General features: G+C 41.3%; 1 protein-coding gene across 2 annotated transcripts in view; it reads right to left on the reverse strand.

Annotated features, from left to right (window-relative positions):
• Positions 1–41: 41 nt before the first annotated feature.
• reln (reelin) overlaps positions 42–18,839 on the reverse strand; it is a 163,565-nt gene continuing 144,767 nt past the window's right edge. Inside the window, exons 59-65 of one of the 2 annotated variants that reach the window (XM_039769860.1) lie at positions 16,177–16,338; positions 15,900–16,057; positions 15,158–15,377; positions 14,512–14,709; positions 14,148–14,246; positions 12,680–12,685; positions 42–726 (exon numbers count right to left, since the gene is read on the reverse strand). In XM_039769860.1, coding sequence (XP_039625794.1) covers positions 630–726; positions 12,680–12,685; positions 14,148–14,246; positions 14,512–14,709; positions 15,158–15,377; positions 15,900–16,057; positions 16,177–16,338 — 940 coding nt within the window. In that variant the 3' untranslated portion in view covers positions 42–629. The remainder of the gene's footprint in view (positions 727–12,679; positions 12,686–14,147; positions 14,247–14,511; positions 14,710–15,157; positions 15,378–15,899; positions 16,058–16,176; positions 16,339–18,839) is intronic. The other variant, XM_039769861.1, reaches the window with a different exon arrangement.

An 18,839-nucleotide genomic window follows, 5' to 3' on the forward strand; every position in this document is an offset into this window, starting at 1 on the left:
GGAGACTACCCCAACCAATCAACAAACCTTGTAAAGAGAAGCACACTGGGACAGGCCTTTATTTTGCTTGCGAAGGTCTCCTAATCGAGGTACACTGGTCTACGTAGAGTATCACAAGGGTGTGGAAAACAGCACAAGTCACTGCCATCTATGGGTACTTCAGCTAGGCAGAGACATGGCAACCAAACACTAGAGAAAGGAAATAGAGTACATATAGTGGACTGGGATGGGTAGGTGCCAACACTACAATACATATGGGCACACTGCTCTGCCCATTGGGCTTTGAGCTACCCTTGCCAGTTAAAAGAGAATGAAAAAGAGCAAATCAACACAACACCAACGCATCACAAAAAGTCACAGATACATAGACAGCAAAGATCATCTTCTTCGTCCAGGGCTCCTGTTGGGCATGCCTCTTGACCAATTCACAGTGTGAAATGGGACGCAAAAATACCAAAAAGGGGACACAAAGTGGGGTGCCTTTTGGACTGAGCCTTCAGGCATTTGACTTCGCAGCCAATATGTCAGTCAAAGGAGAGCAAAATGGTATACACCGACGGGTTGCTGGATCCAGCTGATACAAATGGCTGGCAGTGAGTACATGACAGGTAGACAACAGACGACGATTTTCAGAAGTGGTGTCTCAAAGCTCGTCTCTTCCTGCTGTAGAAATGCCGCAAGCCACTTTGCCGTGAGAAGTTCGCCATGTAGCTCTGCTTGCGGGTGCTGCAGAAAGAGAGAGGGTTAAATGATTAGGACGAGAAACGCGTTAAAACCAGTGGCTGCCAGGGCTGGACATTGAGGAAAGGTAAATGTGGACTGGAAAGAGTCCAGCTGAAAAGGGAAAGTGACAAAAATATGCCAGAAACACAGGACTAGTACACAAGTACTGGAAATACCCAGAAAGTATTGCATACTGACATGCAGTGACTGATCAGCAAGCATTAGGATGTAGAAAGAAACAGAGAATATCTAACTGGTACTAGGAATGAAGCGCAGTTCAAACTGCACTTACAGGTACTTGGCCCTGGAACTCCCAGAGAAGCACAGATAATTCTGAGACTGGACAGTATCCAGAAAGTACTAGAACTTAAGGTATATATAAACAATTTAAATTAATATTCGCCCACTTGGAACTTTTAACACACATATTATAGTGGTTTTGATCCAAAGTCCTAATTTTCTACTGCTTGTAAAGATAACCTGTGGCATTCCACCAGGATGTAAGACTCAGGCCCTGCACACACTACTACATTTTTGTTTAAAAACACAAGACATTAGTCTTGATTTTTGCTTTTTGTCTACACTACTCTAGTATTTTCAACCCCTGAAAATGGAGACTTTTAAAAGCAGTGTCTCCAGAGTCATATACTTCTGAAAATGCATTCTCAGCATTGTAATGTAGATGTGCAAAACACTGATTTTTTGATAAAGCAAACTCTAATCGTACCCTGATTGGTTGTGGTTATTATGGGGCCCTTCCCCGATTGGACCCTGCACATTACCACATCTCATCCCCTGATTGGTCACCTTTCACAGAAGAAAAACACATTGCAACATAGCAGACATCAATGAGTTGCTTTTGATGGCAGTTGTTGTGTTTCTTACCTGTATGCATCTAAATTGTGTTTTGTACAGTTTTGTGCTGCATACTGTACATGAGCAAACTGTAAATAATTTACCGGTCACTACAGTTTTAAAATCGATCCTTTGTCCAGAAGCGTTACCACCCTTTCAAGGATTTTTCATCAACTCATGCCCAGTGCCCAGTGTAGGTGAATGTCTACATCATATTTGTTTTCAGTAGTTTCAGTGTAGACTGGGGTACTTTTGTAAAAAATGTGAAAGTGCTAGTATTGACAGAAATAATTTTTGTTTAAAAATACTGTTTCTAAATGATAACGTAGTAGTTATGGCAGCACATCTCCTCAAATGGCACACAGATAACAGAACTAACAAAATAAAATGTGCACAAGGACTTCCTTCCACCTTGACTTGACTTTGTTTAGTGCTGCTAAAATCAAGGCAAGGCACATTACCATATTTTATAAACTTTTCTATATAATGCATCTATCTGTTTTTATCACAAAGGAAAGAAAAAGACCTATCCCCACCTGCCCAACCCTGACCCCAACCTGGTCCTATAATTCTAAAAATTAATCTTTCTGTCTCTATGAAAGATGGCTTGGTGCTAATCAATTGAGAAAGCAGAGAACAAAGTCTACATTTTATTCACACGACAAAATGTTAATGGTTACACTGTCTACCTACACGCTTTTCCTCACAAAAATGCGGGCTATTACCACAAATTCTGCTGCCCACCACTACAGACTCTCAGTACTGTGTGCCAATATTTGGTGTGAGCTTAATCTACAATAATGTTTTCATCAATTCTTTCATGTAAAAACTGAAAAATTATGAGGATATATATAGATATATATATATATATATATAAAACTGCTCAAACAAATTAAAGGAAACTTTGAAAACACATCAGATCTCAATGGGAAAAAGAAATCCTCCTGGATATCTATACTGATGTAGACTGGGTAATGTGTTAGGAACGAAAGGATGCCACATCGTTTGATGGAAATGAAAATGATCAACCTACAGAGCCCTGAATTCAAAGACGCCCAAAAATCAGAGTGAAAAATGATGTGGCAGGCTAGTCCATTTTGCCAAAATTTAATTGCAGCAACTCAAAATTGTACGCAGCACTTTGTATGGCCCCTGTGTTCTTCTATACATGCCTGACAACATCGGTGCATGCTTCTAATGAGATGACAGATGGTGTTGTGGGGGATCTCCTCCCAGATCTGGACCAGGGCATCACTGAGCTCCTGGACAGTCTGAGGTGCAACCTGGTGGCATTGGATGGACCAAAACATAATGTCCCAGAGGCGTTCTATTGGATTTAGGTCAGGAAAGTGTGGTGGCCAGTCAATGGTATCAATTCCTTCATCCTCCTGGAACTGCCTGCATACTCTCACCACATGAGGCCAGGAATTGTCGTGCACCAGGAGCCACTGTACCAGCATAGGGTCTGACAATGGGTCCAAGGATTTCATCCTGATACCTAATGGCAGCCAAGGTGCCTTTGTCAAGCCTGTAGCGGTCTGTGTGACTCTCCATGAATATGCCTCCCCAGACAATCATTCACCCACCACTAAACTGCTCATGCTGAATGATGTTACAGGCAGCATAATGTTCTCCATGGCTTCTCCAGACCCTTTCACTTCTGTCACGTGCTCAGGGTGAACCTGCTCTCATCTGTAAAGCACAGGGCACCAGTGGTGCATCTGCCCATTCTGGTATTCTATGGCGAATGCCCATCGAGCTGCATGCTGCTGGGCAGTGAGCTCAGGGCCCATTAGAGGACATGGGGCCCTTGGGTCACCCTCATGAAGTCTTTCTGGTTGTTTGGTCAGAGACATTCACACCAGTGGCCTGCTGAAGATTATTTTGTAGGGCTCTGGCAGTGCTCATCCTGTTCCTCCTTGCCCAAAGGAGCAGATACTGGTCCTGCTGATGGGTTATGGACCTTCTATGGCCCCCTCCAGCTCTCCTAGAGTAACTGCTTGTCTCCTAGAATCTCCTCCATGCCCTTGAGACTGTGCAGGGAGACACAGCAAACCTTCTGACAATGACACGTATTGATGTACCATCCTGGAGAAGTTGGACTACCTGTGCAACCTCTGTAGGGTCCAGGTATCGCCTCATGCTACTAGTAGTGACACTGACTGTAGCCAAATGCAAAACTAGTGAAGAAACAGTCAGAAAAGATGAGGAGGGAAAAATGTCAGTGGCCTTCACCTGATAAACCATTCCTGTTTTGGGGGTAATCAGATTAATATCCCATAAGTTTCATTGACTTTATGCTATACTCTGATTAAAAAGTGTTCCTTTAATTCTTTTGAGCAGTATATATATATATATATATATATATATATATATATATATATATATATATATATATATATATATATTTTTTTTTGTCAAGATTTATTAAAGTACTACTTTAACAAATTACAAAACAAAGCAAGGAATATAAAATCATCCAAGAAGCTATTTTTGAAAGTATTGAAGACACATTTTGAAGTTGACATAAACTCACAGCTTGAACTCATGAATCAGTAAAATGCTGAAGATCAAAGCAGAAAACATGAGAAACTGATTTAAAGTGTTAATCATACTGTTTTTAAATGATAAACATGTTGCATGATTTATGCATGAGTAACATTAAGAAACAAAGCTGCTTATTTTTAATTGATAATGTCTACCTATATTTTTATCCAAATTTTTTGTCAAAATTGACACTCTAATATTTATAGCATAGAGCTGGAAATCGTTCTTGGCTCCTTCACTTTCAGGTATGATAGCATAAAAATGTGGTGCAGAATACATCAGAGAAGATGACTTGTTTCTTCTATTAATTAAAATATAGTTCTGTACTTTATTACACTCTAGTTTCTCATGGCAATGTGTTGCCTGTTGGTTGGACATACAGGTATAAATTTAATTGTACTCTGACCATGTAACAGCACAACTGCACAAAAGGGCACACAGCACAAAAGAGAAAGGACTATGTACAAGTAACATTTAAAGGAGAAGCAATGACAATTTCAGTTAAGTAAAGACAGAACTAACGAAAACAAAAAATGAACATTTTAGAACAAAAAATACAAAATATCCAAAATGTATGATTAGAACACTTGAGCATAATACATTAAATCATCCATTGTTACATATTTCAAATGAAGAATGACATTGCAGATTATTTTAATATTAGCCTTGAGAAGTTCCACACAAGACAGTATTTTTCTTCTCTTGCATGACATCACACTTTTATGGACTTTGATATTTTGAAAAAGTGTTTCTCAAAATGGGTCCTGGGACCCAGCATGGCAGCAGGTTTTGGTTCCAACCAACTTCTGTTTTCAAATGGACTCCTGGCCTATTTAAGAAAGCTGCAATATCCCAGGTTTTATGTTTTGGGCCAATACAAAAATGAAAAAAGTACATTTGGTAAATTTTTATTAGAATGTACCAAGCATTTACACTCACTGAGCAAATTATTAGGGCCGCTATACTATTACCAGGTAGGGCCAACTTTTGCTCTCAAACCAAACCTGATGTTGGAAACAATCCTTTGACTTGATTGCATCTCACAATTTCTGCAGAATTGTCATCTCCACATTCATGCTGCCAATCTCCTATTCTACCACATACCAAAGACATTTTATTGGATTCAAATCCGGTGACTGGGAAGGTCAATAAAGAACACTGAACATATTGTCATGTTCATAAAACCAATCTGATACCACGTTTTTCTTTGTGACATGGTGTATTTTCATGCTGGAAATAGTTATTAGAAGCTGGGTAAATTATAGCCATTAAGGGATGGATGCACATGGTCAACAACAATACTCAAATACTTAGGTAATGGCATTTGAGCAATGATTGATTGGTATTAACAAACCTAAAATGTTCAGAGAAAACCACACCATTAAGGCACCACTACCAGCCAGGACTATTGACAGAGGGCAGGTTGTGTGCATGGATTCATGCTGTTGCCACCAAATTCTGACCCTACCAACTGTGTACCACAGAAGAAATCAAGATTAATCTGACCAGGCTACATTTATTTAGTCTTCAACTATCCAGTTTTGTGAACCTGTGTTCACTGCAGCCTCAGCTTTCTCTAAGTGAATGAGAGACGTGGACCCTGACGTAGTTAGTCTTCTGCTGTAGCTCATCCGCCTCAAGGTTACACATGTTGTGCATTCTGAGATGCATTACTTCTCATCAACAGTTATACAGAATTACCTGAGCTACCATAGCCTTAAGTCAGCTCAGACCAATATGGCCATTCTCCTCTGACTTGTCTCATCAACAAGGTAATTTCAGCCTTAGAACTGCTGCTCAATTGATGTTTTTTGTTTCTCACACAATTCTGTGCAAACTCTAGAGAATATTGAGTGTGAAAATCCCAGAAGATCTCCAGTTACAGAAAAACTCAAACAACAATCATACCACAATCAAAATCACAGAGATCACATTTTTCCCTAATTCTGATGTTTGATGTAAACATTAACTGAAACTCCTGACCTATACCTGAATGATTTTATGCACTGCTCTGCTGCCAAATGATTGGCTGGTTAGATAATTTCATGGATAAGCAGGTGTACAGGTATTCATAATATTTTGCCCCGTGAGTGTATATATGTTACATGTGGATAACTTAGTGGCTTTTTTTTTTTTACTTGATTTTTAGGATTTTCAACAACATCATGATTTTCATTCTGATTTCCAAGGCATTCTATTTTTTTAATTCATACTTCACTGATGACTATATGTTAGTAGGTCTGAGGTAGCTGTAGCCTGTCAGGATTCGGTGTAATATGCCCAAGTGTATGCTCTGCTCATTGTTATAATTTTTAGGATAAATTTAATGGAGAAAACTACATAGGAAAAAAGGCAAATTAATAGGAAAACTACAAAAGAGAGTTGAGTATTTAAAGCCACAGCAACAATACAAATATTTCAAAATGTCTTATTAATAAAAATATAACACTGTTGTGCTTTTCTGAATGTACAATACGAGCAGAGGAAAATAAAACACAAGTTAATGAAATGAGATCAAGTTGACGTAAAATGATTCACTGATTGTAAAACTGGTGGGGACAAAAATCTGCAGCCAAAATGGCCCCTGTCACAATGACCTTCTTTATTGTGTAGCAATGCATGATGGGCAGGAGAAAAAGCTACTGCTAATTCCGCGTACCTTCCGGCGGCAGGTCTGCGAGCTAGCACATGGCCACCTCTTAGGTGGCCACTTGGGCACTGAGAAAACTCTGGAGCGGATCAAGTTCTGTTTCTACTGGCCGGGAATCAATGAGGAGGTTCGTCGATTTTGCGCTTCCTGCCCGGAGTGTCAACTGCGACAAATTCCTAGAAGGGACCATGCTCCTCTCGTTCCTATACCCTTAATTGACGTTCCCTTCTACAGGATCGGGGTCAATTTGGTCGGACCCCTCAGCCCGAGGACACAAGTACATTTTAGTCCGCGTGGATTATGCTACAAAATACCCCGAAGCTGTTCCGTTGCGCTCAGCTACCTCTAAAGCCATCGCACGGGAATTACTAGGGGTCTTTGCGCGTGTGGGTATCCCCAAGGAAGTCTTGACGGACCAGAGGACATTTTTCACCTCGGAGACGTTCAAGGAGACTGCCAAGTTACTGAAAATAAAGCATTTAAAGACCGTGGTGTATCATCCTCAAACCGACGGATTAGTGGAGAGGTTTAATCAGACTCTCAAACAAATGCTGCGTAAGGTGGTCAGCAAGGATGGACGGAACTGGGATCAGCTCCTCCCCCTCGTCCTTTTTGTCCCACAAGCCTCCACGGGGTTCTCCCCTTATGAATTACTGTATGGGTGACAACCTCGGGGCATATTAGATATTCTAAAAGAAGGATGGGAAGAAGAGGCTCTTCCCTCTACAAACATATTAGAGTATATCGTGCAGTTATGTGATAGATTTGGAAAGATTCGGCCTCTCCTTAAAAGTCACATGGAAGAGGCTCAAGCAGCACAGGCCCGTAACTACAACCGCAGCACGTCTCTGCAGGAGTTCCACCCGGGAGATCAGGTCATGGTCCTAGTGCCTACCTCCCACTCTAAGTTGCTTGCCCATTGGCAAGGCCCTTACGAAGTTAAGGAGAGGAAGGGACTGGTCGACTATTTGGTGAGTCAACCCAATTATCAGCCGAAGGAGCAGGTTTATTATGTGAACCTGCTGAAACCGTGGAAGGACAGGGACCCCGATCCCTCCTCTGGCCAGCCCCGCTCACTCTTCGCTCACACACACAGCCTTAACTTTGGTACGGACTTAAGTCCCAGACAACGGCAGGAGCTGGAAACAGTTATCCGGGCCGTTCAGGAGGTAGTCAGTGAGAACCCTGGAAGGACCTCTCTGGTTGAGCACAACATTGTGACAGAGCCCGGGGTTATTGTCCGAGAATGCCCGTATCGTTTTCCCGAGACAAAAAGGGCTGAAGTGGAGCTTGAGATCAAGCGCATGCTGGAACTAGGTGTGATTGAGGAAAGTTATAGTCCCTTGTCCAGCCCCATTGTGCTCGTTGGAAGCCTGATGGGAGTTGGAGGTTCTGCAATGACTTCCGTCAGCTTAATCAAGTCTCCCAATTTGATGCCTATCCAATGCCACGAGTGGACGACCTCCTCGAGAGACTTGGGCAGGCTCGATATTTGACCACACTGGACATGACAAAAGGGTACTGGCAGGTTTCTTTATCGGACTCCGCAAAGGAAAAAACTGCGTTTAGTACCCCTAGTGGACACTGGCAGTATTGTGTCCTTCCATTTGGGTTACACGGGGCTCCAGCAACCTTCCAACATCTGGTGGACAAAGTGCTCCAGCCTCATAACTCATACAGTGCTACCTACCTGGAAGACCAGACCTATAAATATCTGGGAGTGCAGCTGGATGACAAATTGGACTGGACTGCCAATACTGATGCTCTATGTAAGAAAGGTCAGAGCAGACTATACTTTCTGAGAAGGTTGGCATCCTTCAACATCTGCAGTAAGATGCTGCAGATGTTCTACCAGACGGTTGTGGCGAGTGCCCTCTTCTACGCGGTGGTGTGCTGGGGTGGCAGCATAAAGATGAAAGACACCTCACGCCTGGACAAACTTGTTAAGAAGGCAGGCTCTATTGTAGGAGTAAAGTTGAACAGTTTAACATCTGTGGCAGAGCGACGGGCATTAAGCAAACTCCTGTCAATCGTGAATAATCCACTGCATCCACTGAACAGTGTCATCTCCAGGCAGAGGAGTAGCTTCAGTGACAGACTTTTGTCACTGTCCTGCTCCACTGACAGACTGAGGAGATCGTTCCTCCCCCACACTATGCGACTCTTCAATTCCACCCGGGGGAGTAAATGCTAACATTACTCAGTTATTGTCTGCTTTTTATTTTATTTTTTTTTCATTTTTATTACTATTTAATTTAATATTGTTTCTTTGTATCAGTATACTGCTGCTGGAGTATGTGAATTTCCCCTTGGGATTAATAAAGTAAGTATCTATCTATCTATCTATCTATCTATCTATTCCAGCACATGGAGGGAACACCTACAGCCTGTCTGAGTGGTATTTTGGTCACTTGGTGAGGCCAGGCTCCAGATTAATCCCAAGAAGTGCTTCTTTGGATTAAGCAAAGCCAAATATTTAGGCTACCTGATGGGTCGGGGTACCGTAAGGCCACAGTGCTCCAAAGTTGATGCCATTTTGAAATGGCCCTGTCCGCGAACCAAGCGGCAAGTCCAAGCCTTTCTCGGGTTATCCAGGTACTACCACCGGTTTGTAACCCAGTTCTCGGAAAGAGCAGCGCCCTTGACTGATTTAACAAAGAAGAGGGCCCTGAACATTGTGGTATGGACTGAGAAGACAGGCGCTGCATTTGGTGACTTAAAGTAGGCCCTTACGTCCGCACCTGTTTTGATGGCACCTAACTTTCTTTGCCTTTCATCCTCCAGACGGACGCTTCGGACGCAGGCCTGGGCGCCGTGCTGAGTCAAAGTGTCGATGGTGTGAAACACCCCATCATGTTCCTGAGCCGGAAACTGTTGGACCGGGAGACCAGGTATGCAACGGTGGAAAGGGAGGCTTTGGCAATTAAATGGGCGATTACTCAGCTTAGGTACTACCTGTTGGGCCGGGAATTCACGCTTGAGTCGAATCCGCGGGTCACCCGGTGGTTTCTTGACCTACAGCTATATAAGTTTTCGCTCGTTCATAGCCGAGGCGCTCTCCATGCCAACGCTGATGCTCTTTCTCGGGTTCACGACCTCTCAGTTAGGGTCGCCCAACCCAACGGGTCTGGGCTAAGGGGGGGGCCTTGTCACACACGTGCGCATGGGAGGCAGCTAAAGGGCTTGAGTGAAGGCAGTTCTGAGGCATGCCGGGATGTGGCAGAGTGCACTGACTCTTTTTCTCCCTTTCCTGTAGACCATTCCCGGGAGATTCCACCTGGCTCTCTTGACGTCACTTCCGGGACCAAGCCAATGGAACTAGACCTTACCAGCTCCGGCCCCTCTGACGTCATGTCCGGGCTCGATCCAATGAATGAAGAACACGTGCCCGATCCATATGACCTCACTTCCTGTCTCCCCCTTTTAAAGCCTGCCCCTTTTCCCTTTTCCCTCAGTCTTGTTCTGGACTCAGTTGTATGCACTTCAGTGCTGTATATCTGATAAAAATGACTTTTGCAGCTGGGATACCATATTATACGGGTGGCTGCCCCAAACCTTTATCTGTTTATGTCTCGTTTTTGTGACACCCCAAGGAGTGAGTTTGAGAAGCACTTTCTAATAGTCAGTACACTGGTCATGATTCAGTGTGCGCTGCATTTGTCTTTTACAGCAACTGTTTAGTGGTTCACTTTAAATGACAAAAGACTTGCTGTTTCTGTTGAGTAAAGTGGAATGAAACAGTCCCAGATGATCATTTACATGTTTCATCTTGATTTCTATTGTGGGTAAAGGATGTGCTTTAATATGAAATGAAAGTATAAAAATGTTTCTTTAACAAAAATGTGGGTAATTACAGTATTACAATTAATACTATATGTGAAGAATATGTGTGTATATATATATATATATATATATATATATATATATATATATATATATATATATATATATATATATATATATATATATATATTAGATTTTATAGATGATTCAGTATTTTTCTGTGTCCAAAAGGTATTGGCAAATGTAGACTAGAACAAAAATACTGGAGAGAAAAAAAAATGTTCAGAGAGCTGGGTCTATACAATAGGTATTTGAAATTGATAATAATTATAACCATAATAATATGTCTCATTTATATAACTTATTCCTTTTCTCAAAACACTTAATTAAAGCGGGATCATCTAGAAAGAAGATTTTGATACAAAAGTATTTAACAATGCCCAGAAAAGTATTAGGAGCAAGGTGTCAATAACCAGTTTCTAAATGGCATTTAATAATTACTGAAGACTGGAAACTATGTGTTTTGTACACATTCAGCAGAAATTTGGTACTGACCAGCACCTACTGTGATTGAAGTACTCATGAAAATCAAGAAACTTCTGGTGACAAAACTCGTAAAGGATATTATGCAGAAGGTATTCAGAAAAGCAAATGTAGCAAGTGACAAGCAAGCTCTAAATAGTACCTAGCAAGAAGATGTGGACTGCTATGCAAGTACTGCAGTATATTTCCGAATTTACTGTGAACTGAGAATTAAAAATGGTAGATGATAAGTAGATAAAAGACAACAGCATTCAGGTGTTGAGAATTGAGGAGGAGCAACAGGGAACGGTGTGACACAATGTGACACCTTAGAAACAATATGAGTGCTCATTTCTAAGTGAAAGTGAACCCCACTATAGAAGAAGTGAATCACATCCTTTGCTTAAACTCACTTTTCACTGTTTCATGGTCACCTTCTATGGGCTGTATACTATCTGGCTATCTAAACTATCCAGACACCTGCACAATGCAGTTCACAAGTGATTCAGCATACCCCACTCTAGAACATGGAGAAATAGATGGAAAATGGAAGACAAGTCACTATTAGCACAGATGACACAATTACAAATATCAAATAGGAACATGGATCAGAGGCCATTTGGAGTGTTAATGAGACTAATGAGACAGAAGAGTGGGTTGACAACAGACAAGACATTGGAACCTCATGATGTCATGGGACTTGATTGACTGGACAATAGCATAAAATAGAACTAGAGTAATAGCCCACTGGGACAGTATGGTGACAAGACACTGAGTTGATAGCAGATGGGGAGATTGCCATTATGGGAGACGTTTGTGCACTTCAGGACCAGTAATGTGTCTCCATGTCCTCTTCTGCTACACAGGTGAAACCTCAGGTCACGGGAAACAATGCAATTGCTTTTGAAAATGAATTAGTTGAAGGCCAAATCGTTAAATGAAATACACAGTTATATAGTTTAAGCTCCTGTGTTTATCTAGTGTAGTATGAATTATAAGTGCTCTGTCCATATAAAATAATTTGGAGTGAGTTCTACAGTGAAAATAAATTAAATAAAATGTTTTCTGATTAACTTAAACAGCCAGGCACTGGGGGAATCAGTGAGTGCACCTTAATGAACTAGGGGATGGACAGGACTGTGGGGTTTTGGGAGAAAAACGGTTTTGTTAGCAGTGGTGGAGGAGGCAAGCAGCAGCCACAAAGAAGAGGGATTAAATGACTAAGTGCAGCTGGGAACAGCTGGCTGTGTAGAATTAAATGACAAAAGACAAGGAGTATAGATGGAGTGTGATTAGTGTTGGAGAAGGGGACATGTAACCACACGGTGACAGAAGAGGTAGTTGGGGATGGGGGAAAGGGCACCATCTTGTACTGGCATTGAAGGGTAGGGCCAGGAGCTAAGTTGTTGACAAGAAGAGAAGGGGCACTACACTACACTATGTATCCAAGTAACATTAGAAGTAGGTGATCATTGGCAGTGGAGGAAGAGATGAAAAATTATACTGCCCACTTCTGGACCAATCTCTACACATCAGTGGAAGACAAAGCAAACTTATGGACAAGTTACTGGCACACTGAGGTGAGTATAAAAGACTTACCTGGTGCTATTTCCATGTCATGGAGAGCAGATAACAAAACAGAGCATAAGTTAGAGACAGTCCAGAGGAATAAGAGGGTTTGTGGCCACTCAGCAAAACCTGGAGGGCACCACCAACAGGAAAGGGCTCAGGGCTTGTGGAGAAAAAGTCAGAAAGAGTATATTGCCCTGGGAGATGAGACAGAGGTGTGGAGTAATTCAATGTATCTCATCTTTCTGCAGTCTACTGCAAAAACACCTAGTCTTAGTGCAGTCATCTATTTTCCTTTAGCTCAGTTTAGACTAACTCAATTTAGCTGAACATATTCAAGTCCAGCAAACCTTAACTGAATCCATTTGAGTGTACTGTTACAGAGTTCAGGTCTGTCTCTGCTCAAGAAATCAACCCTTCTATTTCAGCCACATGCTCTCCTTGAGACAGCAGCACTGGAGATAAATCACATGGATTAGGGATTAAAAACAGTCCTGCTCAGACAGCTAAGATAAATAGAGATCTCTTTTATCAAAATGGCACAACTGAGAGAGGGGAGACAACTCCTTGAGCAGAAACATGGTCATTCAACCTTTGTTCAGTCCTATCCATTTTAGTTCACTACATTAATATTTAGGACAGTAAAGTCCATCTTAGATTAACTCAGTTAAGTCCTAATGATTTTATTCAATTCGGAGGAGCTCAGTTCAGTCCAATTCAGTTCATCTTTAAACATTTTTGAGCCTAACCAAAATATCACACATCTCCATTTTTGTAAGTCCCAGAGTGGTCAATTTTAGTATATCACAGCTTAATAAATTCTAACCCAATTTAATTAGGTTAGTCCATTCTACCCTGTATCAGTTCAAGGAAAATTCAGTTCATTCCGGTACATATCAGTACATTTTTGCTCATTTCAGTCAACTAAAACTCAACACATTCCAGTCCATTTAATTTCAGCACAGACAAATCCAGTTAAAGCAATTTAATGCAATTCTGTTCACACTGCTCAGTTCATTTTAGACTAGCCCACTGTATCTTTACCCAGTTTAGTGCAATAATATTAATTATCATTCATCTTAGTCCACTATAGAAAAACTCAGTTCAATCTATGTATATATGTATCTATGTATAAAATCCTTGTACTATGTATTTTAGTCAAGCTTAGTTTAATTCTTAATTTATTTCATCCAGGCCCAGGCTTGTCCAGTAGAAAATAAACCCTATGTGCTTTTGCAAAGTAAAATAGAGTGGGAGACTCTCAGGGGAACAGCCCTGCCAATTATCAGTGTGTTGTGGACATTAAATGGGCACAACACTAATATTTACAGTTACTTTGAATTTGGGAGAATAAAAGGGTAATTTGAGGTTGGTACTGATAAGATCACAGAATGATGTGTGATAAGCCAGATGTGGGGGTTCACCTGACTAGTGGTTGCAGACAAGTAATAAAGAGGTTCAGGCTGAAGCTGAACCAGATAACACCATTGGTACTCACAGAACGACTTCCACATGGTCAAGTGCCCACTGGTCATGGCCAGTCCCATTGTGCCGTGGCTGCCACCAGCGGAGTTGCACTCCTTTCACTCGTGCCTCTCTGAGGACAATGAAAAAAAAAACAAACAAAACAAAAACTAAGATATAAGCCAGTATCACCTGCTTCCCATCTTCTAAAGCCCTTGGTATGTCTCCCTTCATCCAACCACATATTAAGCTACTTTAACAGATAATGATGTGCCATTCATTTCAAACAAGTTACGCTCAATATATCTTTCATGGCTTCCCTCACATCAAAGATCAGTGCTTGCCACCCAACCCTCTTCCCACAATGATACATAATAACCACAATGCCCTCCACGCACAGTGGGATGTTGTAGGAGACACGCTGTGCCTGGATGAAGTCTTTAGGTTGGTGTTGGGCAATGACATGCCAGGTGATCCCATTATTGACACTGTACTGTAGGAGAACGGCCTTGTCCATGGTGTTAGCTTCGCTTAGATCAACATTACAACTGCCAGTCTGAGCAGTGCTTCCAATCTGCAGCACAAACATGATTTTACTAAAAGCAAAAATAAGTAGAAGGTTGTTAGAACAGAAACAAAGAAGTGACTTTGCACAAAAAATAATAAGCATCCCTGACATTTACAACAGTGATGCTACCAATATCTTTTAAAAGTATTTGGATCTTATCATGTCTCTGATGAAAGGATTGCTCAACAGAATTGCATTAGGAGTGGCAATGAGGGGTATCAGGTTGTCGAGAAACAGAATTTTCTTATACAGAACAAAACACTTGTAGATACAGAATATTTACTAATACAAGGAAGCACAATGGTGATTGATCTTAGCCAGAAGTTACTTTAACAGGTCCCTGACTGAAGTGATGTGGACAGATCTCATCATAAGACAAGTGTAAAGTTGTGAGGGGAGGGCTATGACTGGTGTAATGAATCTGACTCTTATTAGGCAGATGGTACGTTAAGAGTTTCATCAATATTTGTTCATACCTGGCTCGAGTGAGGTCTAGTGGTTTAGTGCTGGCCTGACGCATCTTGCAGCCATTAAAGTATAGTGAGTCTCCATGAGCATGAGGAACCAACTGACCACAGCCACTGCCAATGCCTCCTCCCTGGATATGTTGCCAGTTAACCTCAGTTGCATGCTCTGACTCAAAGTTGTCTTTGATATAGGTGGGCAATTCACTGGATGAGATGGAACAGTCATCACCTGCAGGCAAGACATACTGGTCAATACAGAACTAGGGCCATTAGCTTATTCCTGAAATTATTTCTTAGAAGTAGTTCAGCAACATAATAAATAATTCAAAAGTAGTCTTAATTAGTTATTAATACACATTTTTGATTAAAGCCATTCAAAAACCTATCACCTGAACATGCTAAATCCAATTTATGGTCAAAAGAAGACAAAACTCATCATGGTAGAAAGAAAGGAGACTAATGCATTGCAAGCAACAAACATACACTTATATGAGGTAAAATGAAAGCCAAACACAGAGAGTGATGGATATACAATTTGAACCCAGTTAGTAAAAGCTCTGAGGAGAAACAATAGCTATTGTACCACAATGCCTGCATTATGACAATGCAAGGTTACTTACTAAAATAAGTGAATACATTACATAGACTATTACCACACAAGGATTTGAACTACAGCAAATTGCCAATTAATGCAAAATTGCACAAAATATACACATTTAACCACTCCCCAAAGGTCATTGTTGGCCCCTACCTTCATGACCTTCATCACAAATGCACATGGCTCCATTGGTGCAGTAACCATGCCCACTGCACAGCTTTGGACAGGCTTCTCCAATGTACACATGGTCAACTGCCCAGCTTTGCTTCTCAGCTCCTGCTTCCCGCTGGATCCAACGAATCTGTGTTGCACTGCAAAGAAGGAAAGAAAAGCAAAATTAGGTGTTCCTGACACTAGAACCCTTGATGATTAGGCTTTATGATGACATGAAAGGTGAAGCTACAAGCCAAGGAGAATTCATCTGGCTTACCTGGAAGAAATGTGATCAGGTAGCTGCACTGTCACACGGTTCCAGCGAGAGCTGTTGACTGCACTGTAGATGGTGGCCTCATGGAACTGGAAAGGGGAGCATCCCACATTATTAACAGAGGATGGTAGACACTCTGTTTGAACCAAATGCCAACCATCAGATCTAGAAGAAAAAAGGCAAAGGGGTAAGTAAGTAGAGATTGCAAGTTATAGACTAGCCTGGTGTTCCAGAAAGTACTATGTCTCATTAAAAGATTGTACAGAAGCACATTACGATATACTTATTATTTATTTGCTATTTTCTGATTCAGATATTCTAGACACAGTGTATTGAAACTCAGGCACTCATAATATAGTGCATTTTATGAGTAATGCTCTGTGAATCAGTCTCACATATGCTAGACACTTTCTCTGAGTGTGCCTTGCATCTCCAGGGGACATACTGGCTGTCTCCGAGTATGGGCTATCAGTGACATAATGTATGTCAGTCCAAAAATCTTTACAACCCAAAGATGTACTCTACTAAGGAGGAGTTTGTAATTTTCAATCCAGGGTTTTATTGATTGATGACCATAGAGGACACAAAATGTCTAATTTGTTCAGGCCAAATATATGTTCATAAATATGCTTGCTTTTATGATATTATAAATTTTCACATTTAATGGAAAAATTTCTATTTAAGGAACAAACTGGTAGTTTCATCAAGAACTTTTCAGAGAAGAATGCAAGTATTAGACTGTACTATAAAAACACACATTGCAAACGACAATGCATGCTTGAAAGTCGAGGGTTGAAAGGAGCACAAACAAAGAAATAACAACCTGTGAAAATAAACAAAAAACTGTCAGATTAATCATCTAACAGAAGTTGACAAGAGCATTCACAGTAAGGGTTCCCTATAGACCAGAGGTAGGTGTTCCCAAAGTTGTGTAATAATGCTGGGTGCATTTTCCTGTCATTAATCAGGTGTACAAAAGGGTTGTATTTCTAAAAAACTGTCTTCCACAAACTGCAAGTACTGTTCAAAAATCACATCCACTTTTCTACAGCCCTTATCACAGAGTGTAAAAAACAAGTGCTCAACACATAGCAGGAAATCATCACTGGCAACTGGTGTCATATTGAAATCCTGGTTACACAAGGGTACACAACTACTTAGAAGGCAAGGTCAATGCCAGTAATGACAGTACTTATTAATTATTCTTAGCGATCAGCTTAAACAATTATACTACTATTCATTCCTGACTAGACAACTTTTATATCCTAGCTACAGACCATAAAGTGGCACCCTTTAGATTGATGAATATAAGAACAAGGTTACCTGTATATCATGATGTTCTAGGTCTTAGCAAACATTAATGGGGTATCTTTTCATGAGACAGTTTTTCACATTTATTATTTAATATAATATGAACTAATAGACTGTGTTGCTTTGCTTCCACATTCTTCCTGTTGTGGCAAGTGGCTGGGGGTGGTACCCAGCTGGGATTCCCCTTCTGGACCATGAGAGGGCAGCCGTCCTGGATGGTATGGGGACCATGGGAACAGAGCTTGGAAGCTCAACCCTATAGGGGCCCGTGGTCACCGCCAGAGGGCGCCCTGATGCCAGAAGAGCCCTGGCCCTCAGCACTTCCCCCACACACGGAAGTGCTGGGGGGGAAGACCACCAGGGACACCCGGAGTGCTTCAAGGTGCACAGCCGGTACTTCTGCAGGAAGGTTATCGGGAGACACCTGGAGCTCGTCCAGTTGAGCATAAAAGGGGCTGCCTGCCTCCATTCGATGGCTGGAGTCGCGAGGAAGAGAGACGGAGCTCAGGAAGAGCAGAGTGGAGACAGAAATAAGAAAGGCATTGTGCTGAAGGCCTGGACTTTGGGGAAGTACTGGGGTTGTGTGTGTCACTTGTGTAAATATGGACATTGTAAATAAATGTGTGTTGGATGAACTATCGGTGTCTGCCTGTCTGTGTACGGGTTGTTTCCCACACTGTACAATTCTAGATTCTAGCACAGTATAGAACACATTCTTCTGATGACATGTGGTGACCCATTGTCGTTTTGTGTGAACTGCATTTCAAGTGCTCCCAACATTTTTCTCCAATGTGCATTGAGCGTGCCTAAAGTGTTTTCTCAATATCTTTTCCAAAAGGGATGTACTTAATGTTTAGCTCTGTCAAAACATCTTATCTTTTTTTGCTCTTAAGCCTGAACAATAAACATTTTATAAAGCCAGACACACTACTCTAATTACAGTATGTTATTTGTAAGACCACAGCTCCATTTATACCTAGCAATATGACACTGAACAATATTTAGTTTTTCAATTTAGTACAAGAGGTTCCATCATCAGTTTTTCTGCTTTTCATTTTATTGATGTTTACATTAAGACCTTTTTCTCCTGATTCTTTCAGTTTTTCTTATTCTTCCCTTACTTGCTTCAGGTAGTGTGGTATAACTACTTTCTCTAATGTGTGAGGTATTCTCTTCAGAACCTCACATGCTGCAAATTTTAACCATGGTAAGGATTTCTTAAATTCTGAAAGTGATTTAGTTTCCTTCTTACCAAGCTGGTGAAAAAGAGTTGCAGTTCTCTCTAGTGATGCAAGGCAAACAGTTATCTTGGTCAAAGAGCTGGAGCAGGTGTGCAACAGGAACCTAAGGTCTGT

Source organism: Polypterus senegalus, chromosome 11, assembly GCF_016835505.1.
Source record: "Polypterus senegalus isolate Bchr_013 chromosome 11, ASM1683550v1, whole genome shotgun sequence".
Taxonomy (NCBI): Eukaryota; Metazoa; Chordata; class Cladistia; order Polypteriformes; family Polypteridae; genus Polypterus; species Polypterus senegalus.